Source organism: Jatropha curcas, chromosome 10 (genome assembly GCF_041381405.1).
Source record: "Jatropha curcas cultivar XTBG-Jc1 chromosome 10, XTBG_Jcur_1.0, whole genome shotgun sequence".
Classification (NCBI taxonomy): Eukaryota; Viridiplantae; Streptophyta; class Magnoliopsida; order Malpighiales; family Euphorbiaceae; genus Jatropha; species Jatropha curcas.
The window spans coordinates 9,173,314-9,200,640 of NC_143160.1; the positions used below are offsets into that span (position 1 = coordinate 9,173,314).

A 27,327-nucleotide genomic window follows, 5' to 3' on the forward strand; every position below is an offset into this window, starting at 1 on the left:
TAATTTTTAGAATAAAACATTATTCTGACAATCTATCTTCTTATATCTTATATTTGAATAATTTGAATTTATATTGAAATGATGCCTATTTTTAATATGACAAACTTATATTTAAATAATCTCAAGAAAATTAGAACAAGATTATGTGAATTTAAAATTTTATTTTCATTCTCATTCTTTAAAAGAAAATCTTTAATAGACAAAAATTCATTGCTATCTAATAATTGCTTTTTACCTGGAGATAGATCGAGTAGATTTCATCATCAATCGCTAAACTACTGTAAAATACCATTAAACCAATGCAAGTCAAATGAACTCGTATATTACATGTATTCCTAGGTATACAAAATCTATGAAACATACTAATACTACATGTCCAAATATACGAGAGAAATTCTTACATTAGGTCAGGATCAGTGTTCCACCTTTCATAGCATGCCGGACATACATGATTTCACCACATATAAAATCAGAAGTAATAAATCCCTAGAAGATAGAAAAAGGATAAACCACACAAAGCACTTACATCCAATTAACCAATTCTTCCATCTCCTGGTTGAGTCCTTGACTCCAGGAAGAGTCTTATGGTTGAGTAGATTAGAGATGGTTCAGCCATCGCACCATTTCCATAATCACCGCAAGCCAGCCTTTTTGGTACAGGTGGAATAAGAGAAATTCCAAGTTCATCAATTGACATGAGATGCTTTTCTGTGAAAGGGTTATTCCACATGAAAGTGTTCATGGCTGGCGCAACAAAGAGGGGCTTGTTGTAATCCCATGCTCGAACAATGCAGGTCAGCAGATTGTCACATAATCCCCCAGCAATCTGCATCGATACATACATCAAAAAAAGATTAAATAATTTAGTAATTGGAAATCATGGTTATAACAAAACCAACCGCATGTCACAGCTACAAAAAGAGCATATTAAGCAAACAAGGAAACATTATGGCAACCAAGGAAAGTCATTCTCAAATATGATATACATGCATACATACAGAGGTAGATAAACAATAAATGACCCACATAAGCCCTGTCCTTTACTGCAACATCCAAAACCTAGAGGGACCTAAAAGAGGGACTGGCAATAATTCATTCTTTGGCAAATAATAACAAAGCATTCTAGTTAGTCCGTGAAACCAATTTGAAAAACGCACTTGGAAGAGGCATATGACTCGCCTACCAATCATGCCAATCGGTGGATTTTTGAGCAGGAAAATATTTGTACCAAGGATGAAAGGCATTGGTTTAATCAGATTCATGTTACTTGAGAAACTGAATACCAGTATCATCATATCAATCATTAATTATAGTTTCTCCACAAAACAACCAAAATATATGACTACATTTGTATGAAGAATACAAGTGACAATGCAAAACAAGGCCAAAAACTTGATCTATATCATATCGAGAGTCAGAATCTATTGGGGGTAGAAACAATCCCAAAGACAAACCTGTTAGACACAAGGTATCCAATGTGTTACATGGTTGGTGAAATGTTTGAGCTACACTTATAAAAGTCTATAACACTTATTACCTTGCCAAGTGTGTTTGCTGATAATGGAGCAATAACCATGATATCAGCCCACCGCCGCAGCTCAATATGAAGCACACTATCTCCTATTTTATTCCAGCTGGACCATTCATCCTCATCAGTGTAAAGCACTACATCCTTAGGAAGTGAGGCTCTATCAATGAAATGCAAAGAAGCCCTTGTGGCCACTGCTTTTACTTCTGCCCACTCAGAAAAACAATGGCAAAGATTTCCGAATTTTATAGCAGCTACACTTCCACTAGCAGCTAATAGAATCCTTGGTTTCCTGGGCACAGCAGTACCCTGGACTGGCTCCCTTTCTGTTGTTGCAGGTTCTGAGTATGCCATAATCTAGCCAATCAATGAAACTAGTTAAAAAATAAAACAGAAGCTTAGAAGTTAAAAAAACCAAGTCATGCCTAAGTAGGCTCGACCATTTTAACCAGATTTTGACCAAAATCAAATGGACCAATAAATTCAAGACGTGAAATGACCAACACTGATCAATTCTAAACAGTCATACACAAAGGGATTTCAGTGTTGCCATGCAAACCCCACAAGAACAAAAAAATGCATAGTTTGAGCACTCAAACAAAGTGTCATGCCCCAAACCCAGTCATGACTCAATCTAGAAGAATAACTCCAAGATAACATGAATCCTACTAATAGACATTCAAATGACAGTATACATTGTTTACGATAATCAAATTTCTACTAAAACCTTGCGAATATATATAACTCTAAAAAAAATTCAATACCATGTCCTTAAAAATTCTATCAAGCAAAACCATATAAACAGACTTTAAAAACTGCTCAATATCTAAAATGAAACTTATAACTAATATAATAATCTTCAGTGCTCTTCCATGTCCTTTTGCGAAATCATCTTTACCATAAAATTTATATACTGCTTGCCATGAGGGGGCAAGCAACAATGTTTAGTAAGTAAAAACTAAAGGTTTCAAAATAATTTATTTTAATTATTATGATCAATCAAATAATTCATTCAATCTTTATAAAACCTAAACAAGATCACACTTACTGACAAAAACTACATTATCTCTAGTTATAGTAACAGTGAACGACCGACTAATAACACTATTAAGTGATAACAGATATGGAACCCAAATCACTGATCTGATCTCTCCCAATTTTTAGATCTAAAAAATTTTAAAATCCAATCATTTACACCAATCGAACCAGAAACAAGAATTCACGAAAAATAGAAGGACAAGCAGGAAATAGAAATGAAGAAGAACAGAAGTTATTTCTTGAGAAACAAACAAAGAAAACAATCAAATAGAGAGAACAAAAGAAGTATCTACCTGAACGAAGTGACAGCTCGATTACGCTAATGAAAAGCACTCCAAGATCGCGGCCGATTGAAGTGGAAATCTAAGTAAAACTAGGGTTCTGTACTTTGTTGCGAAATTTGATGAAGGAGAGAATGTGGAGGAGGCGAAAGCTTGGTCACTGAAGGTGAACATTAAAACGGAGCATGTTACTAGTTTCGCCCTCCATTAATTGTTGAAGTAGAGCGCCGATTTACTAGTTTCAGGCAGCAAACAGTGAACGAGAGAACAACAGTGATTATCGTTTGAATGGAAAGAGGCGGTGAAGAGAGAGGGAAATTAAAATCACAATAAAATTAAAACAATAAAAAGATTTGGTATTTATTCGTTTTATCTGTTTTAACTACTTTTATTTTTTTAAGAAAACTATTGTGTCGAATTACAATTTTGACCATTTTTTGCGCCTCCAGTCTCCAGCCAGCTGAAGGAAGGCGCGTCTACACAAGCTGACTCGTAAAAAAAAAAAAAAGTGACAACGTGTCAATCAACCCTTTTGTAAGGAATCCATTGCCTTTGGTTGTTGGCACGTGCGTTCATAGAACGGCTGAACCCAATCCAAAACGATTTAAGTCCTTGATTTTTTTTTTTAAATATTTAAATCCCGAATTTAAAAGTTAAATGGTTCAGTTTGATTTGTAAATTTTAAAATCTAAATTTTTTGTTTGGTTTATAATTTTAAAATTAATACTGCTCAAACAGTTATTACCACGACCCGATACTTAGGTCCGTACTGGCACTAGCTTAAGGCCTCTGAAGGATGCGTTAAGCCTCTTCTATTTATTGCTAACTTAAAGCCCAGTTCCATTTCAAGGCCCAAACATTTTTACTACGAATTTTTTTTCCGTTGATATATTTATACTATAGTTTTGAAGTTATGTTTATACATATAATATTCCATTAATCTGAATTTAAATCCTTAATTAATAATAGAGACCCAAGTCTAAAGTCATTGCAGAATCTAATAAATTTTTACATGGACAAGTCGAAATCTCCAAAATCGAAGGCAGAGCTACTCCAGAGAAGATGGTGACAGATGAAGGAGACTATTAACCTGAAATGAAGCCAAATCAATACTTCAGCTCACTAAATAATAATAAATATTACGAAATGGATCTTTCTAGTTCCTAGTGTCACTCGCACCAGCCACACGATGACACTTTAACGTCACAAGTATAATGCAACACGATAAATCAATCACCTGGATCATTTTCCCAACAAAATGGGATTGCGTCTTACTATCTCAATTTAGCTTTAACTAGGTCAACTTCTCAACACCTCACAGCACTTATTTGCATTCATATATAATGAAATCCATATTTCATCTTTTCATAATTTCACATTTTACTTTAAGATAGAGTAGTCCTTTTACCAGCCAATTATGGACCAAGGAGCTCATCCCCATCCCTCTTTAAATCTTAGCCAAGGAGCCAATCCCCGTCTTCATGCCAATCTCAATATGGCCCTCGCTAGGGTACGCGGCGGGACAGGTACCCACAAGAAATAAATTATCCAAATCTGAATTCATTTTTAATTTAAGTATCTCAATCTGTTAAGGAATAAATCAATAGTATCTAAACTCATCCCATATCCGTTTAGAAATACTCGCATACTCTCTGAATTTGTTTAAATACCTGTTTAATCATATATTTATTCAATTCATAAAACTCAAACCCGCATGAAACCCGAATCCGAACCCAACGTGCAACATAAAAAATACATTAAAATTCAATTTCAAAATAATAAAACAACTTAACCTGTAATATTTAAAATAATAAAACAAATTAACATATAATATTCTCAATCAACAGTGCACAATAATATTAAAATATAACAAAAGAATTTAAATTCAAAGCAATATCTCAATTCTCAATTAAACAATTTGACAATCAAACATCTATTAAAATTGAATAAGAATAATATCAACTACAAACTAAAAACTAAATAAAATATAATATTTTCAGAAGGCATAGACATATTTGTCTCATTTTTGCTACTATCTTCACAATCTATACTCTCAAATGTTGATATTATATCATACAAGATAAAATCTATATTTAGATACAATATATTTAAAATATATAATATATTTAAATAGAAAAAGAAAACCAACAACAAAGTGATTTAAAACTAAAAGAAAAAACTAAAAGAAAAGGCAATTTAGAATATCAAATCAACTAGTTAGTTAGACTTAGCTAATTTAAAACTACCTACAGCAAATTCATTAGGGATAATAAACAAGTTAGCAAATTCAAAGTCTAGCAATATGACTAAAACACTTACATATTTAAGCTATCCAAGTCAGCTGTACATGCTTCTCAAAAAGAAAAATTCAGCCATATATAAAATCACAAAATACTAAAAAAAAAAAAAAAAATAATCAGCCCTATGTAATTTGCGTTATTGCTTTTAAAAGCTTATTTCTAGATAGATTTGTATAAATATTTCATTGTAAACAAATTAAACCTGTTAACTGTGTTTTGCTTTCATATTTTGTACACTTATCAAGTTTGATATTTGTAACTAACCTCATTTACAATATCAAATTTGAAATTTGAAATTCTATTATTAAAAATCAAACTTTGAATAACTTTAGCAGCAAAAAAATTAACAAACCATTCTTAGTATATGACAATTATATGCAAATAATCTCATTCTCAGTATCTCTAGACAATCTTAATCATTATTAACAAACCAAACTTTGAATTAACAAACCAAACATATCAGATTTCACTTAACAAACCACGGATTGGCTTATATTCACAATCCTTTTGCCTTTTAGTATATATATTTTCAACAAATAAAACATGCACAAAACCCATAAACGAAGAAATAAAATAATATGCAAATGATCTCGGTTGACCCATCAATTAATTCAACAATTCCTTCTCTTTGTCTGTTTATGTGTTTATATAAAAAATAAAAAAGAAAAAAAAGAAAAAAGAAAAAGGAAAAGAGACGAAGCAAAACGGAAAAAAAAAAAAAACTGAGAATGAAATAAAAAAAATCAAGAACGAAACCGGCAATTGTACGCTTGAAGAGCACGACTGCTGCAGAGGCGAGGGCCAAAAACCAAAGCAACGGGGAGGTATAAAGAAAAGCTGTGGCCGTAGAAGTGCAGAAAATGAGCGGCGCAGGGAAGGGAAGGAGGAGAAAATACGTTTGACTTGAGTTGAGTTTGAGAGAACTTTCTGTTTGTATGATTAAAATGCATTACTAGGCTAAACGACTAGTTTTGTTTGTGATTCATTTAAACCTAAATCAAAACTACGTCTATTTTGATGGTAAAATAGTTATTTATTTATTATTATTATTATTAAAGTTATTATTATTCTTATTATTTTTAAAGTTATTGTTATTATTATTATTATTATTATTATTATTATTATTAATTAAAATACTATAAATATATTTCAACATTATAGTAATTGTAATAAAAATATTATGTAAAGTATTAAGTTTAATATTTTTTATTAGAGAATATACTTAGTAGATTATAATTTATTATGGTTATTGTAATCCTTAATCTATATACACTAAACTTTGAAATATAATTATACTAATATATATGATGATACTAATAAAATAAAAATGAAAATATATTTAACCAAGATCCAATTATAATTATATTTATAAATTTATTAATGATAATTTATATGAGTCATATTCTAATACAATGTATAATTTAATTATACTTTTAAAAATTAAAATACATTTTCTTTGCAACGAATACAATGTACAAACAACATATATTACACGTTAGAAAAAACTAGTAAATTAAAAAGGTTTGAGACTAGTTTTAGAATATTAATTAAATTGGTAATGGGTAACAAGTAGCGGATATCTGAGTCCTTGAACCGATTTGAATTTGATATAGAAAATAAAACTAATACTTGAACCTATCATAACCCGTTTATTCTACTCGAACCCGTTAAAATAGAGTTATATTAGATTGAGTACTTATAAATTGGGTAAAATTGTCATCTCTATCTATATTGAATAATAATTAAATCATAATTTTATATTAATTAGATACACTACATAATTTTTTTATGAAAAGTTGAAATGTTAAAAGATTCATGTCAAAAATATATCAGCGTGTATTATGTATAATTTTTAATAATAAATGTATAAATAAATCAACATTTATATTTTATATCAATAAATTGTTTAATCAACATCTTATTTAATACATAATTTGTTTTGGATCATACTCAAAATAAATGTATAAAAGAATTAACGGTTAGCAAAAATCATATCTATCTTATACCATAAATCATATGTATTTTTACCATCATTTGTATTTACTATCTTATACCATAACTAAAACTGATTCTTTTTCACTTGATGACGGGAATGAGTTCATAGAGCATTGTTTGAGAGTTTGTGATTTAATGCTTCCTAATATGTGGAAATTCGATGTTCCTAAAATTATTGAATTGTTTACAGTTCGTGATGTTAAGACCATTCTAAATATCTCATTGAGCGTCCAACCTATGGAAGATAAAATTATTTCGGTATAGACAGAAAGGTTTTTTTTTTTTTTTTTTCTGTAATAAAGAGATGAACAAAAACTACAAGGTGAGCCTAGAATAGGCCATACCTCTTACATTATGGCTAATCCAATCAAAAAGCCTAGAGGGGCAAACATCCAAGATATGGGAGCCAAGTTGCAATGATACAGCATAATGCGTTAACCAATCAGCACAGCTGTTGGCTTCTCTGAAAATGTGCAAAATATTACACACCCAACCACCTGCCATTAGTTGTTGAAAAGAACCCATTAACGGCCGCAGTCCTCCAGGAACAGCTGTCTCCCGGCGAACCATACGAACCACCGCAAGACAAAAAGGGTGTTTAGTATGAAGTCATGCTATTTTCTATATCTTAGATGTTTTGATAGAGATAGTCAAGTAAATAATGATAGGTTTTGGCATTTAGATAGTTCTCCTAAGGTCAAGCATTTTCTACGGCGAGTATTGCAAAGTGTATTACCTTCAAAAGACAAGCTCTTTCATAAAGGTATTGATGTTGATATATTTTGTTGCTTTTGTGATGTGGTAGAAACAATTGATCATATTTTAATGAAATGATAGGTGTTGATACAATTTTTACCATGGTTCTGAAAAACCAAACCGGACCAGCCAATTTAATTGGTTTAATCGAGATTTGAACAGTGGTCCGGGCTAGATTACATAGGAAAATAAACTAATCTACAAAAATTCTTTAATTTTTGGACTTTTTACGGTAACACCCTAAACCTAGACAATCCAATTCAAAAATTTAGATATATTATCACCCTAAATGCAAAATTAGCTGGAGTTTCTAATATAATAATAATATAATGGACTCCGCGTAACTAGCTTGGGTTAACTCAATGGAACCCAAGCCCCTAAAAATCAGTGAAACGCACCGTTTCACAGCCAACATTTTTTTTTCCTCTCAATCGTCTCTCCCTTTCCTCTGCCATTATCGTACCTCTTCCTTCTTTCTCTTATGTTTCTCTCTATCTGTTCAAAGTTGGAAATATCAGCCCTGTCTTCTTTTTTTTTTTTTTCAAGAATAGCTTCTTCCAATTATCTAGCAGAATATTCCATTATAGCCAACACTACCACCCTCCTCTGTTTTTGGTATGTGGTTTTTTACTCTTCCCTCCCCAGCTCTTCTATCTATTTATTGACTTTTTTCTGAATTAATACAGAAGGAAATTTTAATACAAAAGGAAAGTTTAGATATCTTGCGTCTTGGTTTCTTTCATGGGACTCTGTTTTAGAATTAGATATTGTTATTGGAATTGAGTTCTACTTCTATATGTTTTTGAAGTCCTTTTGACGTTGGATTCTTGGGATTTTTAATTTAAACATTTTGAATGTAGACATTAAGTGATTATTGCAATTTTAATTTTATTTTATTGATTAAAACACTATCTTCAGCCCTGATGATTCCTACTTATTTGCTTTTATGGAAGTATGATTAAAAAAATAATCTACGCCTTTAATATCTCTTCATTTTTATAATAGAAAGCAACTCTTCTTTTTTATATTCCTTAGTTAAGCATTAATTATTAGTTTCATCTCTGTCCATTAGACCAGAAATCCTCTGCGGATATTGGTTTCTTTTCTCCTTTTTTTTTTTTTTTTTTTTTTTTTTTTATGGTTTAAGGATGAAGCTCTAGGAAACTACAATAACCCTTTATCATATTTTTAGTTTTGTTGGGTGGCTGAGATGGGTGAGATTGATGGAGAAGGAAAGGGAAATTAGGGGTTGTGTTGGGTTGTTTGAAACGGTGCATTTCAAGGCTTGAATTAAGTTAACTCAAGCCGGTTATGTGAGACCTATTATATTACTATTTTATTGGAAACTCTAAGGCTAATTTTGCATTTAGGTGGACAATATATCTAAGTTTCTAAGTTGAGGTGTTCGAAGAGACAAGTCGGTTTAGAGTGTAATTATTACAAATTATAAAGGTCCACCAACCGCCCGAATCACTGTAGAAAATCCTCCCTTTACTCAATGGATAGCGCTTATCCTCTTTCAATCAACAAAATGAGAAATGGGGGAAAAAGAGAGAAAGAGGTCTTTATTGAAGAGGCTTTGCACCTGAAATAGGACTAATGAAGATCTAGGGTCTGGGCTTTCGAGAAGATGAAGATACGAGTATTTTTGTAGGTTAGCTCTTAAAAATTGGACGTAATGATTTATTAGTTTTTGACCTCTTTATTTCTAAATCCAAAGTCCTATTATATTAAATAAAATAATTAAATTTCCCAACTTCAAAGCCAAATGTTAAAATTAATATTAATTGATTTTTTTTAGTATCAAATTTAGTCATATTTTACTCTTTTTGTTTAAAAGTATTTACTAATTTTTTAATTCTTTTTACAAAATCCAAATTTGAGAATGTTTTTTTTATTTGATATCAAAATTATTTTCCATAGACTTTCAATTTTATTTAATAAATATATTTAAAAATATTATATATAAAAATCCGGTTGAACCGTATTGAATCCAATTGATTCCTCCAATTCAAGTGAATCCCTATTTTCACTGGTTAACTGACCAGCTAATTCTCAAAACACTTTTTTTCAGATTCTCAACAATTTGTCTATGCCTTGTATTCATTTATTTTGGACAATTGAGTTTATGGTTTAGTTAACGGTGATTATAAGTTAATTCTAAACCGTAGAAATAACACAAAGTTCGTTGGGTTCGAAAGCAAGCCAATGTAGGAACACACCATTTAGCAAGAACTTCCTACATTTATGCTAGCTTTCAAATTTAGGATTCTATGTCTGAATGGTTGTTCTCTTTGGATCTGTTTTCTTAATGAAGTATTTCCTTCTTAAAAAAAAAAAAAAAAAAAAAAAACTCAAACCGATCCACGAACATGCCTTGCTTTTGATGAGAGTGGGTGTTCGTGCTTCTATTTTCTTCTCAAGCTCCACATAGTCTTTATTTGCACCACTAAATTTTTAGCTCCTTAAGAATTCCAATCACTTGCTTCTAATAAGGTGAAATTTAAAAAGAAAACGAGGTAATTAGTAAGAGAATTGCGAGAAACAGAGCAACAACTTCAAATCTTGACTGCAACTAAAATTTATATCAAGTTGAAAATAGACAAAGAAATTAAGATTAACATAATTACAAGAAACAAAGCACAAGCTTTAAAGTTTAACAGTAATTAAAATTCAATGCAAAGTAAATTTGGATAAACTCTAAATTTTTAAAATTGACATCACTCCGTTTTTTAGAATAAATGAATTTTATAAAATTTTATAAAATTTATTTGGAAATCCATAAATTCATGTTTGGAATGAAAAAAAAAAAAATATACATATTTCAATTCTATGAATTCAATTTTGCTAAATTGAACATAACTAAATAAATTCTATCAAAATAAATGAAATTTCTAAATGAATTTTACAAAACTAAGTAACCCAAATTTTTATAACAAAATTAACCCTCCGTTCACAAAGTAAATTTTCAATTTTTTGGTTAATCTTATAAAAACTTGATCAAAACCATTTGACTGAGAAAGTAAATCTCTTCGGTTATTATTAAAAGAAATTCTTTGAAAAACAATGAAGGAATTTTTATCTTCTGTAATTTCAAAACAATGTACACAGGGATTTTTGCAAGCCTAAAAAGTTCTTGGAAAAAATTTTTTTTAAAAATATTTGATTGAAAACAGACTTTTTTAATTTCATTTTTTTGTTTTACTACTTTTTATTATTATTAAATAGAGAGAAAGATTCAAGTAAATGCATTTATCACTAAATTAAATACAATAATTTTATTAATATTGTTTTGATCCTGTATATTTATTTTAATAAACAATAGAAAAATAATTATGTTGTATAAAATAAATATAATTCATATTTATTTATTTTTATAAAATTACTATTTTAAGGATATTTTAGAAAATAAAAGCAAATGAATTTTAAATTACGAATTTGTTCCATATATATTTATGTGATATTCAATTGAATTGCATATTTTAAGTTAACTATACCAAACATGAAAATCCATTCACCAAACGAGTTCCATATTTTAAATTCATTATACCAAATGGTGAAAATTTCAGATTAAATGAAAAAAAAAATCAAATTATAAAACAAGGACAAACTCTGATGAGGAAATACTTAATTAAAAAAAATTATAATCTAAAAAAATTTGAAGAAAAAAAAGTCTAATTCTTTATTTAATAAAAGAGTAGAATATTCATCATTGTAGAAAAATTTAGAAGGAATTATTTTTAGGACAAGCAGAGTTTGGTAAATCCACCCAATTGAAACAAATCGATTAATTTAGTTAAATTGAGTTTGATTTTTTTAAAATTCAATTTAATTTTAATTTTAATAGTAAAAATAAAAAATTTATTTGATTTAATTTATTTTATTTTATAAAAAAACTTAAAAATAAAACTGAAATATATATATTTTTTTTTTGAGAATAAAGGACAATTTGGCTTTAAACTTGCTTAGATACATTAAAAAAAAAGTCGAGTATGACCTTTTGAGCTAATTTAGTCTCTAAACTTATTTAAGTATAATTAAAAATGTCAAATTTGACGATCTTAGCCAATTTAGCCTCCTGTCACGACCCGTTTCCGTGGGCCGGACCGGCACTAGGGCCTAGGTAAGCTTAAGGCCCCCGAGGCCCGTAGTAAGCCTAAATTATTCAATCTGTCTACGTGATTCTCCTAATTTCAACAAAACAGTAAGCCCATATGACTTGAGATATAAGTTTTATAAAATTTTCAAACATCTGGCCCAATATCAAATAATACATAAAATTTAACCAGGGCCTATTCACAATAACTCATAATCACAATAAGGGCTTACTAGTTTACCTACAGTTAATTACACAATAATTAATTTATAGCGTAGTGCTAACAATAAGGCCCAATTTAAATACACAACCCTATAACTGCGGAGTTCAATAATAATCTGATAAAAGAGTAACTTATACAACCAAAATTAAATGACAAAAATATAAAGTTTACATTTATAACTCTGCGGAGAAGATTGCAGAGCTTCAATCGAATCAGCTGCTTCCTAGTACCTGAGAGGTTTGGAGAGAAGGGGGTGAGTTTTGCAACTCAGTGAATAATAATAAATAATACACACCACATACAGGCAAGCAAAATGCACCCTAGTATACTGAATGAACACACAACAGTCACTCATATGTCATCATATCAGCACCCACAACAATATCACCTTCAAATAATCACATCACGTGGAAATTAGTCAGTGGCGTCACCTAAATCCCCGACGAGCCGTCCTCTCAAACAGCCCATCCTCTCAAACATGTGCACCCGGGGAGCTAATCCCCCATATCTGGCCGACCGGTCTAATCCTCACTTGACCAGTCCTCTCAATATTTTATTTTTACATTCTCTCTTTTCTTTTCCATATCATCAACATCATTTCATCAGTTCATCAGGTGCACACGGGGGCGCCGATCTCCCATTTACCCGGCCGACGGTCCACTTTCATCAGTTCATCAGGATCCTTATTTATCGACCGTCCTCACAAACCCATGGTGACCCACTTCATCCCAACTCCACACAAACAGAGCACAGTATATACACAGCACAAATAATCAAACAATTCATTTATCATAATACACCAATTTCATCCAAATGCACAATTATGCACAAGTATAATTATAGTGATCATAACATAATATATATGAGAAAATACAATATGTAAATATATAAAAATGTAATGTTATGCAAATGCAGTGTTGATATGCATTATTTATTATTACTCACTGTGGTGGAGAGCGAAGCTCTAGTTTTGATTCTATCCGGGAGGAGCACTAGATGGACCCGAGCGATCTAAGCAAAGTAAAAATGACATCGGAAAAAGAATAATATCAGATAAAATATTTATTCATCACACTACTATTCTTAACCTATTTAATTTCTATCAATAATTTACTCTTTATAATTAATTAAATTTCTATAATAAATTTTATTTGCTACCGAAATTCATTTTATTTTCTACCGAAATTTCGACAGCATCTCCCTTAAAAATTGGACTTTCCACCTGTTAAAAATATCAACAATATCAAATATTTCCAAACCACACAGCCCATCCATCGGGCAATCAATCAAGTAACTTAATCCCGTCCTCCACATTATCCATATCAACATTAATTCATAAATTCTTCTTTAATTCCATAAACCATAATTTCCTACAATTTATTTATTACTAAAACTAAATTCTTTAATTAACCAAGTAATTTTAATTAATCAACACTTACTTTATAACTCAATTAACCATTCATAATTGCTAAGTCAATTTAACTAAATTAATTAACTACAAATAATGAATTTAATTCATTAGCTAATATTACTAAAATTAAATTAATCAACTAAAAGTATGAAAATTAAGCTAACTAAAATGACTAAATTTAGACTAACTATCATGAAAAAATTAAACTAATATTTCTAACATTAAATTATACCCAATATCTTACTGCCGGAATGAAGAGCAGGTGGAGGCTAGTGGCCGGAGGTGCGCTGGAGCAGCAGTAGGGCTGCTGTGGCGTCGGCGGAGGTGACCGATCGGCGCGCTGGAGCGGCGGCAGTGGCAGTAGCGCCTTGACAGGGCTGTGGCGCTGCTGTAGGCGCGACAGAGGAGCAGCAGTCGCGATCTGGGCTTGCTGGCGCGACGTGGAGCTGCTCTGTGAAGGTGCGACTTGCAGCAGTGAGCTACAGCAGTAGTGTGCGGTGGTCGATCTGCTCCAACTTGCAGGCGCAGCACAACAGTAGGGAAGAAGAAAGAAAGAAAGGAAAAGAAAAGGAAAGGAAAGAAAAGAAAGAAAGGAAGAAGAAGAAAAAGAAGAAGAAGAAAAGAGGAGGTGGAGGAGGAGTGGTGGTCGGAGGTGGTGTCGCTGGTGGTCAAGAAGCGCAGAAAAAAAACGGGGGAGGGGAGTGAGGTGTGCGCTAGAAATAGAGGAAAAAAGAAAATTCTAGATGGTTTGGGTCCAACCGGTTCGATTCGGTTCGGTTCGGCCCAAATCTTCGGTTTCCAATTGGTTTACGGGTTTTTCAATCGATTTTTGGTTCGGTTTCCCACAGAGTTCACATTAAAATATTAAAATAAATTTCCAAGCTGTCGGTTTATTAAATTTAATTGGAAAATCTTTGAAAATAAAAATTCGAGTTGTTTCACCTCCTAAACTTGTTATATTTTTTTTGAAAATTAATGAATTGATTCAATTTAACATGATTTACTTTTATCACTTAATTTATTATGCACTAAAAACGCTAACATTAAACTTTTTCAACACTCATGAACAGACATTTAAAATCCATAAAGCATCATCTATTTCAATGCATAGTAAATCCAGAATATGTAGTATAATTTTAATATATTCAATGTGAGAAATACATGAATTTTATATATAATAAATCTAATAACAAAGGTCAGCTTTAAAATGTTTAAATTATACATCAATGAAGTCAATATCATCGATTAAGGTAAAAAAGGATACAACATATTTCGTGTATATTTTTTTTTATTTTATAATTAATTATTTTTTAATAAATTATATAGCTTGATTCGAATTATAATTTTAATAAATGTCTGTCAAGGAATCTCACGTTATAAGTATAGTGAATAATTATGGATTCAATTTAATCATTTTAAGCAAATTCCGACATTAAATTGACCGAAAATGTTCAAATATAACCTTTTTAATCCCTTTAAATAAATTCAGGAGGTAAATTGGCTAAAATATTAATATAACATTTTTGATATTTCAAAATAAATTCTAGACCAAATTCGCCTTTATTATTATTATTTTTAACTGATCCAACTTCAAAGTAAGTCAAAACGAGTAACATCAAACCAAATCAATATGATTCTCCAAATATTATGATTTGGTTGGTTTTTTTTTTTAATCTTAATTTACTCTATCTAATGTCAATTCAATTTAGGTCGAACCAAACCCGGTAATTTTGCCATCATCATCAACTTGTCAACCGTAGTTAAAATCTCATGTGTAGTTCTATGATTAAAGTTATGTTTAAGCAAATTGTTGATAAAGTGGTTAAGCTATAATGGGTGACCATGTCCATGCCTTGTGCCCACTCGTCAACGGTCAATTTCTCTTCTATACTTCTCTCCAATTTCTCGTTAAATAGTCACGACAATAAATACTAAAAAGAATAATCAGTCTCCTGCTCACTCAACAGCTCATACAGAGGAGCTGATGAAGGAAACTTACACGTGTCGTACATTCATGAGTGAGGAGAGATCAGGACCATCAGTTTTACTGTGGTTTGCAACTATATGGCCTGATGTGGAAAATGTCTGATCAAGTGCAGTCGAGATTCCTCTAATGGGTACTTGTGTAATTTGATTAATGAAGGTGTGTATTTGTAGGTGAATTGTATAATATAATTGCGAATCGGCTAAGGTTACCCTAATCATGTTATTGTCCCCTTAACGGTTCATAAGCTAACGTGGGATCATCATGATTGTCCAATTCATTGGCTCTGTCCGTCTCAATCTTGACCGTTAATCTTGCTTTCCTCTCTCTCTCTTTTTCTGATTAACAATAAATGACAGAAGAAACTTACATTTTCTTTATAAAATAGAGAAAAAAAAAATGCCAGAGAAGTAAGAGGATACACGCAATGAGTTATTTACTTAAGCTTAAGCTTTATGATTTGCCTACAAGTCTAAAATCATAAGTAGGATTAGCTTTTTAAAAATCATATTCTATTCTCATAATGTTTTATCACATTACTCCATTGTCTAATTTTATTTTACTTCACATAGTGTATTAAGTAAGATATATATATACACACGCTTATATATATGAAAATTAATTGATATATAAATTTTAAAATCATCATTTAGAAATAATGTAGAAATTGGAGTTTTTTCATATAATGTATAAAGTTTGAATCTTTTATCCAACCAGTGATGGATTAAATATTGTAAGTAAATATTAGTCTAGATTGATCGTTCAATAGAATGTTCGTCTATTTTTGTGAAGAAATTAAAGAAAAATAAATTGTTCTAATAAATAAGTTGAATCAAATTAAATGGAGAAATAAAAAATCTACATTTCACCGAAATGGAATGAATTAAATCAAAAAAATTTTATTGCAAAATTAGAATAGTATATATAAAAAACTTACTTTTTAGATAATTATGCATTAGTCTCAAGTTGAGAGAATAAATTCAGCATTTTAAACTCAAACATTTTTTATTATATTGAGAAGTCACTTAAATTAAGGCTAAATGTGTAAATGGTCAATAATAATAACTTTATACATGTGGTGAACGAAAGGTAAAGAGAAGATGTAAACTTAGATGACAATCCATCCAAAATATCACGATAAATTTACTAGACTAGAAATTGAAGAGAGATTACTGTCAGCTACTATATAGCATAGGTTTTCTCACCAGCCTACACTTTTTCCATTTTGTTCTCATTTCACTGTAATTATCTATCTTCCCAAGGTCTAGTTCATACACAACACTTTACTTTTCTTCAACACTCCCTACCCTCTCACATGCCTTCTTTCCTCTCTCTAGAGTTTGTACCTCTGAAGCTTTTTTCTCAGTCTCATATGGTTGTCTCTGCTACTGAAAGGTGAGCCCTTTGTAGAACCCCAGTTTTGCATTTTACACTTCTTCTCTCCAAGGTTTACTTTTCTTTTGCTTTTTGTATGTGGAAATGTTTATCTTAATTTTGCTGGTTTTTGCTCTTTGTAACTGTCATGGATCAGTGGGTTCTTTGAATAACGAAGGGTTTGCTCTTTTGTCATTTAAACAGTCCATATATCAAGACCCAGAAGGGTCTTTAAGCAACTGGAACTCCTCTGATGAGAATCCTTGTTCATGGAATGGGGTTACATGCAAGGAGTTAAGAGTCGTGTCTCTTAGTATTCCAAAGAAGAAACTTTATGGGTTTCTTCCTTCTTCTCTCGGGTCTCTCTCTGACCTTAGACATGTAAATTTGAGGAACAATAGGCTCTTTGGTAACTTGCCTGCTGAGCTCTTTCAAGCTCAAGGGCTACAAAGTCTTGTCCTTTATGGTAATGCTTTTTCTGGGTTTTTGCCAAATGAATTTGGCAAGCTTAAATACCTTCAAACTTTGGATTTATCACAGAACCTTTTCAATGGGTCAATACCCATATCAATTGTTCAATGTAAGAGACTTAGAATCCTTGATCTAAGCCAAAACAATTTTACTGGTTCTTTACCAGATGGGTTGGGTTCTGGTTTGGTTTCTCTTGAAAAACTTAATCTTTCATTTAATAAATTCAATGGTTCAATTCCTAGTGATATGGGAAATTTGTCTAGTTTGCAAGGAACTGTTGATTTGTCACATAATCATTTCACTGGTTCAATCCCAGCTAGTCTTGGAAACCTTCCTGAGAAGGTTTACATTGATTTAACTTATAACAATCTGAGTGGTCCAATACCTCAAAATGGTGCTCTAATGAACAGAGGACCAACAGCTTTTATTGGGAATCCTGGGCTCTGTGGTCCTCCATTGAAGAATCCTTGTTCTTCAGACGCAACTGGTGCAAGTTCACCTTCATCAATTCCCTTTTTGCCCGGTAGCTACCCACCTCAAGATTTGGATAATAATGGTGGTAAGGAGAAAGCAAGAGGACTAAGTAAGAGTGCTGTTATTGCAATAATTGTGAGTGATATAATTGGAATTTGCCTCGTCGGTTTGTTATTTTCATACTGTTATTCGAGGGTTTGTGCTTGTAGTAAAGATAAGGATGAGAGTGGTTATGTTTTTGACAAGGGAGGTAAGGGAAGTCAGGAGTGTTTGTGCTTTAGGAAAGATGAGTCTGAAACTCTATCTGAGAATTTGGAGCAGTATGATCTTGTGCCGCTGGATAAGCAGGTGGCTTTTGATTTAGATGAGCTGCTCAAGGCTTCAGCTTTTGTTTTAGGGAAGAGTGGAATTGGTATTGTATACAAGGTTGTACTTGAAGATGGTCTCACTTTAGCTGTAAGAAGATTAGGGGAAGGGGGTTCTCAAAGATTTAAGGAATTCCAGACAGAAGTAGAAGCAATTGGGAAGATAAGGCATCCTAATATTGTAACTCTCAGAGCATACTATTGGTCTGTGGATGAGAAGTTGCTGATATATGATTATATACCTAATGGAAGTCTTGCTACTGCACTACATGGTAAGTTGTAGAAACCAGCTTGCAGCAAATAATGCACATTTACTTTTCTCTAATTTCAGTTAATAATAGTTATTTTAATTACTGAGCAATATTGTTTTTGTTCATTTTTAATGTCTTTAGGGAAGCCTGGAATGGTTTCATTTACACCATTGTCCTGGTCTGTCCGGTTGAAAATCATTAAGGGGATTGCAAAAGGCTTGGTATATCTGCACGAATTCAGCCCTAAAAAGTATGTTCATGGAGATCTAAAGCCAAGTAACATACTTCTTGGACATGACATGGAACCACACATTTCTGACTTTGGACTTGGGCGACTTGCTAATATTGCCGGAGCGTCCCCTACCCTACAATCCACTCGAATTGCTGCGGAGAAACCACAAGAGAGACAACAAAAGAGTGGACCTAGCTCAGAAGTAGCTACAGTTTCATCAACAAATTTGGTATCTTATTATCAGGCCCCTGAAGCACTTAAAGTGGTAAAACCATCACAGAAATGGGATGTTTACTCTTATGGAGTGATGTTACTAGAAATGATAACTGGGAGATCTCCAGTAGTCCATGTGGATACCTTAGAAATGGATCTTGTTCAGTGGATTCAACTTTGCATTGAAGAACAAAAACCACTTGCAGATGTTTTAGATCCATATTTAGCTCCAGATGTGGACAAGGAAGAAGAAATTATTGCAGTTCTAAAGGTAGCAATGGCTTGTGTTCATAGTTGCCCTGAAAGGAGACCTACAATGAGGCACGTCTCTGATGCTTTGAGCAGACTGGTTGTATCCTCTGACTGAGAAATCTAATGGGATTGTGTATTTGGGGCTTACTAATTCTTGAAGACCTTTATTTTGTCCATGAATATTGAAAAATGATGAAATTAATCTGTGTAATTTATGTCTTTCTTCTTGCTAGGAATTTTTTTCTTTGTTCTTGGGTCTGCATAAAGGGGCATTTTATTGCTTTTGTAGGAGATTAGATTGGCTTGTTGGTGTACATGTGAAGGGATGTTTTCTTCTTGCTCTTATTGCAGACCTTTGTCTCTTTGTTTGTACTGTCTATGAAAAGTTAATTACTTGTTTATTGCATATTTTTTGGTAATAAGAAACATTATTATCGAGAAGTGTATCAATTAGCGATGGATAAAATGTCCCAATGACATGAGAATTAAAAAAGAAAGTTCCTGATTATGGTTGACTGTGCCACTCACATACCCATAAATCTGGAATTTAGTAGGTTAATTTAATATATAACAGACTTAATACAGGGTTTGAGAACTGTTTTATAATATTATTATATCATCTTATTATTAAATTAAAAATTTATATAAAAAAAGACGTTGTTGATTGAAGGAATAAACTTAATGTAATGAACATAATATGGTATAGGTTAAGCTGATTTGTAATATCATTTTATCATTGCATTAAAGAAATAATAATAATTTTTAAGCATGAAAAGAGAATGGTTTTGTGCATGCGTGGTCTGATTAATCTTCTACTTATTTAAGGAGTAAGAGATTTCGAATTTGAGTCCTTTTGACTGTAAGTGTTTTCACCGATTTCGACCTATCAGACTTATTAATGAATAAAAAAAATTGTGGTTTAAAGAGTTTCATAACATTTCATGAATTAGGAAGTGTAACGGTTAGATGAAAGATTAACCCTTTTAGAGGGATAGAGATTATATTTTAAAGCCCTTCTCAATATACAGACTTCACGACTTGATCTCAATCATTAAATCAAACTATTTTGAGTATTATTAAGCATTATTTATATAATACTGTGACATAAAAATTATATATTTAAAAATATTTAAGTTAAGTGACTCGTGCTTAAACAGAAAGCAATGAGAAATGAATTTGAAGTGGGCCAACCATGTGGCGCGAATGTAGGGGGGTTGGACTCCACTAATCCAATCAAACAAGAAAGTTGTTCATTTTAGCTGTGATTGTCTTTAAATAATGATTTTGTTTATTTTATTTGACCTTTAAGACATATTTTTGTTGGAATGTCTTTTGTCAATTCACTCCAGCTAGCTCACTTACCTTCTGCCTAATTCAGATTTTAGGTCTTCGTTTTTTAATCTAGGGTTCATTTAATTTCTCTATTCACCGCAATATTTGGGATGTTACCAAAATTACTTCACAAATGTTATTTAGGTTAATTCATCTCGGTATTCAGTACATGTCTTGTAATGCAAAAAATCACTCACTTTGTTCTTAAATACTTATTATATTTAAATTTTCACGTTTTAAAGAAAACCATTTAATTTATGTAAATTATAATAAATGATTGAGTAAATTGATTATATTATCCTTAATTTATCTAAATTTCAATAAATTATTGAGGAAGTAAACCAATCATTATTGATCATATATAAAGAATAAAAATGAAAAAAATAATTTATTATTTATAAAATCCATAAATGTGACAAGTATTTGCAAACATAGTAATTCCTAGAGTAAAAATTTATGCTTGAAATTCTCTTATTTTTAAGCATTTTTACTTGCGCGTCTACAAATGATTTACCTCTTTTTTTTTAAAAAAAAAAAAAAATTGTCTCTATATAAGGTTTGATCTAATTCAATACTTCCTCCATTTATTTTCAACAACTAATTCAATATTCCTTTTAAGTTTCAGTCCATCAAACTAAGATATCTTTCCATTTATTTTAATGGATTTTACCGTTCAGTCAGCATAAAAAGACCAAAATACCCTTTCTCTCTCTATCTGTCTCTCCCCTTCTTTCCATTTTCATTTATCAGTTTTCTTCATAATCTCCATCTTGTTTCCTCGTAATCTCCATCTTGTTCTTCCCCCACTCCAATTCTTTTGTTCAATGTTTCCTCAAATTTTGAATATAAAAATTACCATAAAATTTTTCTCAAGCAGTTTAGAAATATAAATAATTTGCATCATATAAACCACTTCCATCAACTTTAAAAACATCCAGCGAATCTATCTTCCTTTGTTTTGTGTATTTTAAATATTTTACAGTTGGTTGGGTTCCATTCTATTGTCAATGTTGCTTTTCTATTTTTGCATTAAAATATAATAATCAAACCATCCAATTAAATTTTTTCCTTAAAATAAAGTTTCTTGAGAAACAAACAGAAAACAAAAACAAAAATTTTGAATAGAAAAACAATTCTGTTCAGTAACTCTAATCTCCATACATTTCAAAGTAACAATTTTGAAGTATGCACTTATGATGTTTAGTACTATGAAGTATACTTAGCATTAGTAATAGTTTTATTGCTCCATAAACATACACGAACTACTTCTCCGTTTATTACTTTGGTTAACGTCTTTCTTGTTTCTTTTCAAGCTCAAAATTCTTATCTAGTGCTTTAAAACCATTAGAGCAGAGCTTCACTTTTTTGCGATCCTTAGCCGCGTTACACGTTCTACTAACATGCTGTCAAAATTCAGAAAATAACTTATCATGTCCTAACAAACTACAATATATATCCAATCTAATATTATTAGATGAAAAAGATATATATAATTTGAGAAAAATACAGTAAAAGACTCTTAATTACCTCCAAGTAACATCGTCAAGAGACTTCCAATAGTTCTCCCTATCCTTATAAAGTAAATTGAATTCTGATTCTTTCCGAAACAGTTTTAATCCAGGTCCTGAAACAATTAAAAATGCAAATTTAATTGTATAGGCATTAAAATTTAATGTTTCAAACCTTCGGGTTGTGACTCAGTTGACAATGCAGGTTGGACATGTAGGAAGAATTTTTGGGTTCAATTCCCACTAAACACACTTGCAGGGAGGGGCGAAGAGTCTTAAATATGACTGAATCCCGAGCCAAATTTGTTGGTTCCTGGTAATAGGGTCCGGATACCAATAGTTTACATAAAAAAAATTTCATATTTCAAGATCGATTTTATATAAATATACCAAACATGTCGTCTAGGTCACTTGCTAGCATTGAGAAATCAGAATCAGCTCGTATGCAGACTTTCCTGCCAATATCTTCTCCATATTTGTATACTTTCACTTGTTTGCTGGACATTCCTCCTTGCCCTAAAACTTATACATGCACAATAAACTTCAGTTAGACATTTCTAATGTATTTTTTACTTTTGTTTTTCTTGGTACAAATAAGTTTCTATCTACTACTTGTTTTTGTTGCCCTCAATTGCTTCTAATTTTGTTCTGAACTCTCAGCTATTAGTTTCTGATATAGCTTAGCCTCAACACCTCTATAGTAAATTCTTTTAGAATGATCAATTTTAGAATATATTTTGGAATATATCTTACAATATATTTTATTAAATTCTCAGCAACATCAACTTTAGAATATATTTCATCCAAGAAAAATTTATTGCTCTCTGTCAATTTTAGAATATATGATCATGCACATTCATAAACAATATCTAAAATGATGCTTTTCTGGCAAAGCCATTTTAACTAAATTGAAGTAGTATTGGTATTGGTAATGTATTTAATATTAAGTTTATAATAAGTTGTGCTTACTTTTAATACAAAATGGCCTAAGCTACTTTGATTGGTTCACCATTCTCATTATATGTCACTTAGTATTTTATGTATTTAGCCAATGTGGAATTACCCACGCACTTCAATACTTCCTCCTCAATTGGGATTACCCACTTAACAAGCATATGATGACCCAACGCGAGCCTATCAGGGTACGACCCAATAATTATGACTAATAAAATAAATAATATCTTAGAGATGTTTAAAAACTAATAATAGTATTAATATCAATATTAATTAATATTTAGGAATAAATCTAATCAAATACACACACATATAAATATACTTGAAAAGTTGTATTAATTTTAATTTACCTATCTAGAATAATAATAACATATGTAAATAATACACATACACATATATATATGCCGGAAGGGAAAAATAATGTCACGATCCGTTTTCAAGATCGGACCGACACTAGGGCTTGGGTGGGCTTAAGACCTCCTAGGCCCACAGTAAGCCTAAATCAATTAAGCTCATTATGTTCACCATTGTGGCCTCAAGCCCAAAAATCATATTCTCGTAATCAAGGCCCAATCCGATACTTCATGGATGTATCGAAAATACAAATTATATGATCAATACATATATCCACATTATTCAATTACAACCCATTTGGAAGATAATTTCAGAACTTTATAAATTATAATCTTTTTACATTAACATGCTTTATATAATTATTATTATTTTCCTTTATTAGTATTTCAACTCAGTTGGATCCATAGGGTTCTTCTTTTCATGGAGTTAGATAACCTTCTCACCCCATATAATCACACGTATGATAATTATATTATACAATTAGTAGCCCTCCGGCTAATAATGAATGAACATGCAAGCATGAATTTCACATTTATCAAACAAATCACAATAATTCAAGTAATCGATCAGTGGATATTAGTCCGTGGAATTACCTATTATAAACAAGGATCATGCTCACTCCCAAAACATGCTTTAAAATAATTTCTGGAAAGATAAATCCATAGTTCTTATGTCAAGTGCACTCAGGGAGCCCATTCCCTTTTGGGCTTGATGGTTCCATTTCGTCTGATTCTCCTTTCTTTCTTTTCCCTTTTCTAACTATTAATTTTCTTTTCCTTTTTGTTTTAGCATTGATGCATAATGAAACATAGAGTGCACAGGGGGCGCCACTCCACCTACTTACGGCATTCTCACTATGCACGTGCTCTCACCCTAGGGTGACCCACATCATTTTAACTCCACGACACATCACAAATAAGTCATATACAATCACAAAATTTCATATTTTAACTATAATTATTAATTTTAATTTACAATGATTATTAATTAACTATTATATTCACGTTAATATCAATATGAAAACATATTATAATATTATAAAATTTAAATAATATAATAGGAGAATTATAATCAATGCTTAATATTACACAAAAAATTAATAAACGAATAATGAGAACATGCAACGTATGTCATATATATATATATATAAGTAGGATTAGGGAGAGGGAACATTGGGATTGGTTGAAAAAATATTTAATTTGATTAGTTACATTAGTTACATATTTAAATCTAAATTATATAGGCTAATAAATAAAATAAAAAATATTATTATTTTATAAAAAAATATAATGATTAATTTTTATTTATGAAATTTATTGTCTAGCAAGAAAGTTACTTTAATTAAAATTTATTGAATAAAATATTACATGTAATTATATTAATATTAATATGAAAGTTTTTAAAAATGTAAATATTACATTAGATTTGACAAATAGAATATAATAAATCAAACACAATTTAAATGATAGACAATTGTTTATACTTTGGCATAAAAGGTAAAAAAGAACATTTCCCTCTATTACTTTGGCTAACGACTTTCTTGTTTCTTCTCAAGCTCAAAATTCTTATGTAGTGCTTTAAAACCATAAGAGCGGAGCTTCACTTTCTTGCAATCCTTAGTCGCGTTACACGTTCTACAAACACGCTGTAAAAGTTCAGAAAATAACTTATCACGCCCTAAAAAACGACAATATATATCCAATCTAATGTTGTAATGATGAGAAAGATATAGTTTGAGATAACTACAGTAAAAACTCTTACCTCCAAGTTACACCATCAAGAGTCTTCCATTCGTTCTCCATATCCTTATAAAGCAATGAGAATGCTGATCCTGCTCGGAACAGATTTAATCCAGGTCCTGACACAATTAAAAATGCAAATTTAATTGCATAGGCAATAAAAAATTTCATGTTTCAAGGTTGATTTTATATAAATATACCAAACTTGTGTTCTAGGTCAAGTGCTAGCATTGAGTAATCAGAATCATCTTGTATGCAAACTTTCCTGCCAATGGCTACTCCATCCATGTAGACTTTCACTCGTTTGCCCGACATTCCTCCTTGCGCTATGACTTATACATGCACAATCAAACACTTGTTATCTAAACTTCTGCAGTTATGTCAACTTAAGTATCGATTGAAAATATTCTAGTATAATGGTTTTTGTAGTGTGATAAACATCGTTGTCACTCATGTTTTGAAATAAGAGTTTTTACTAGTTCTATTATCTGTTTACTGTTTTTCTTAACATCATTTCCTGATGTGCATGTTTGCCTTCAAAAGATGATTCTCCAAACTTCTAGTAAGAATTCTTTTAGAATATGCCTATATTAAAAAGGAAAAAAAAAAAAACTAATAAAATAAAAGAAAGATCAAGATTCATACATTGACTTGATGGATGATAATCTTCAGGCTGCAAGGTTCTGAGACTAAGATTGAGATCAATACCATCATCTTCCTTTGTATTAGAATCCATTATAGTATATAGCAGAAAGAACTAAATATTAATCTTGAATGTTTAGAAGGAATTGCTATGCACTAGATAGGAGAACCTAGCTATATATATATATGTATGACTGGGAAGGGAGAACATTGGGTTTGGTTAAAAAAATAAAAGTAATTTAATTTGATAGGTTACTTTAGTTTCATATTTAAATCTAAATTCTATAGGCTAATAAATAAAATAAAAATTATTTTTATTACAAAAGATTATAATTATAAATTCTAATTTATGAAGTTGATTGTGTGGCAAAAATTACTTTAATTAAAATTTATTAAGTAAAATATTATATATGTAATTATATCAATATTAACATAAAGGTTCAGAAAATTGTAAAGATTTACATTAGATTTGAAAAACGTGAAGAATATAATAAATCAAATACAATTTAAATGATGGACATTAGTTTACACATATTATAGATATTATTAACCATAATATAAAATTAAATTATGTTTCATCAATATTAAATCAAGTATATATTATGAGTCCTAATTATTATATTTTTTCCAATCTTACTGGGAATTAGAATCCTATTGTAATTCTAGTAAATTATAATGTCCTACCAACCACTATATATATTTACTTTCTCCGGAAAGACAATCAACACAAAATTTATTATTAACAAATAAATTTTATTTTCTTGGCAATGGAGAATTAGTTTGAAAGTCACTATAAAGAACTTTTGGGTTTGTTACAAAGGATATGTGAAGACTTCTTACGTTAGTATTGGTAATCAATTTTTTTTTTTTATTTTGCTATTTAAATGATAAATTATTTTTTTCGTTAATTTTCAATATTTTAATCAGATAATGGAAAATATTGCGAAAAATATTTTTAAAAAATAAGATATTGTTTAGAAAATAAATTATGCCTTAGATTTGCTATCGGTTTGTATTTTGCGGAAGAAAGAGTGTTACTATTTGATGGATAGTTTGTTACATAGAGATATAATGTTTTGCTTATGGTAAATCTGTAGATAAGTAATTGATATAGCTAATTCATTCATTCTAGGTTGTCAAGTACGAGTTGATTTTTCTATATTTTATTGTAATATTTGTCTATTACTTTTGTAAAATATTTAAATCTCTTCAATTAGCAAGTTGATTTTCTATATTTGGTTGCGATGTTTTTCTGTTACTTCTTGAAGAAATTTAATATTCTTCAATGAGCTTAAAATTAAAATGAGGTGAGGGTGAGGTTTAAATCCTGATGTAAGGTATTATAATTTGATGGACAATTTGCTATATAGAGATATAATATTCTATTTATGGTAAATTTGTAAACAATTAATTGATATAGCTTATTTTTTCATTCAAAATTGTTAAGTTCATGTTGATTTTTTTTATATTTGATTACAATATTTATCTGTTACTTTTGTAAGAAATTTAATACTCTAAATTAGCAGGTTGATTTTCTATATTTGGTTGCTTCGT

The 27,327-nt window shown here is 30.6% G+C and overlaps 4 protein-coding genes and 1 long non-coding RNA gene across 6 annotated transcripts; 1 reads left to right on the forward strand and 4 right to left on the reverse strand.

The window, feature by feature from the left end:
* Positions 1–291: 291 nt before the first annotated feature.
* Positions 292–3,199, reverse strand: LOC105636928 (phosphopantothenoylcysteine decarboxylase HAL3a). Of its 2 annotated transcripts, none has more exons than XM_012220337.4 (3): positions 2,860–3,199; positions 1,538–1,902; positions 292–826 (listed from the first exon to the last, which is right to left on the reverse strand). In XM_012220337.4, exons 2-3 carry the CDS (start codon positions 1,880–1,882, stop codon positions 533–535), a joined length of 639 nt encoding a protein of 212 aa, XP_012075727.1. In that variant the 5' UTR covers positions 1,883–1,902; positions 2,860–3,199; the 3' UTR covers positions 292–532. The 2 variants fall into 2 exon arrangements, with proteins under 2 accessions (XP_012075727.1, XP_012075726.1); XM_012220336.3 differs by having other exon boundaries at positions 1,538–1,885; positions 2,860–3,197.
* Positions 3,200–12,104: 8,905 nt separating this feature from the next.
* On the reverse strand, positions 12,105–14,304 carry LOC149493037 (uncharacterized). Its single transcript, XR_016322859.1, has 3 exons — positions 13,861–14,304; positions 13,163–13,228; positions 12,105–12,447 (listed from the first exon to the last, which is right to left on the reverse strand). It is a non-coding gene; the product is annotated as an uncharacterized LOC149493037 (long non-coding RNA).
* Positions 14,305–16,861: 2,557 nt separating this feature from the next.
* On the forward strand, positions 16,862–19,650 carry LOC105636927 (receptor protein kinase-like protein ZAR1). Its single transcript, XM_012220335.4, has 2 exons — positions 16,862–18,568; positions 18,689–19,650. Exons 1-2 carry the CDS (start codon positions 17,092–17,094, stop codon positions 19,357–19,359), a joined length of 2,148 nt encoding a protein of 715 aa, XP_012075725.1. The 5' UTR covers positions 16,862–17,091; the 3' UTR covers positions 19,360–19,650.
* A 2,175-nt stretch (positions 19,651–21,825) lies between these two features.
* LOC110009840 (auxin-responsive protein IAA32-like) lies at positions 21,826–22,710 on the reverse strand. The gene is made up of 3 exons (XM_020680438.3): positions 22,475–22,710; positions 22,104–22,200; positions 21,826–21,979 (listed from the first exon to the last, which is right to left on the reverse strand). The coding sequence occupies exons 1-3, from the start codon at positions 22,587–22,589 to the stop codon at positions 21,934–21,936; spliced, it is 258 nt and encodes an 85-aa protein (XP_020536097.1). The 5' UTR covers positions 22,590–22,710; the 3' UTR covers positions 21,826–21,933.
* Positions 22,711–24,920: 2,210 nt separating this feature from the next.
* LOC110009820 (auxin-responsive protein IAA34) lies at positions 24,921–25,867 on the reverse strand. The gene is made up of 4 exons (XM_020680371.1): positions 25,777–25,867; positions 25,332–25,463; positions 25,154–25,250; positions 24,921–25,026 (listed from the first exon to the last, which is right to left on the reverse strand). The coding sequence occupies exons 1-4, from the start codon at positions 25,865–25,867 to the stop codon at positions 24,921–24,923; spliced, it is 426 nt and encodes a 141-aa protein (XP_020536030.1).
* Positions 25,868–27,327: the final 1,460 nt, after the last annotated feature.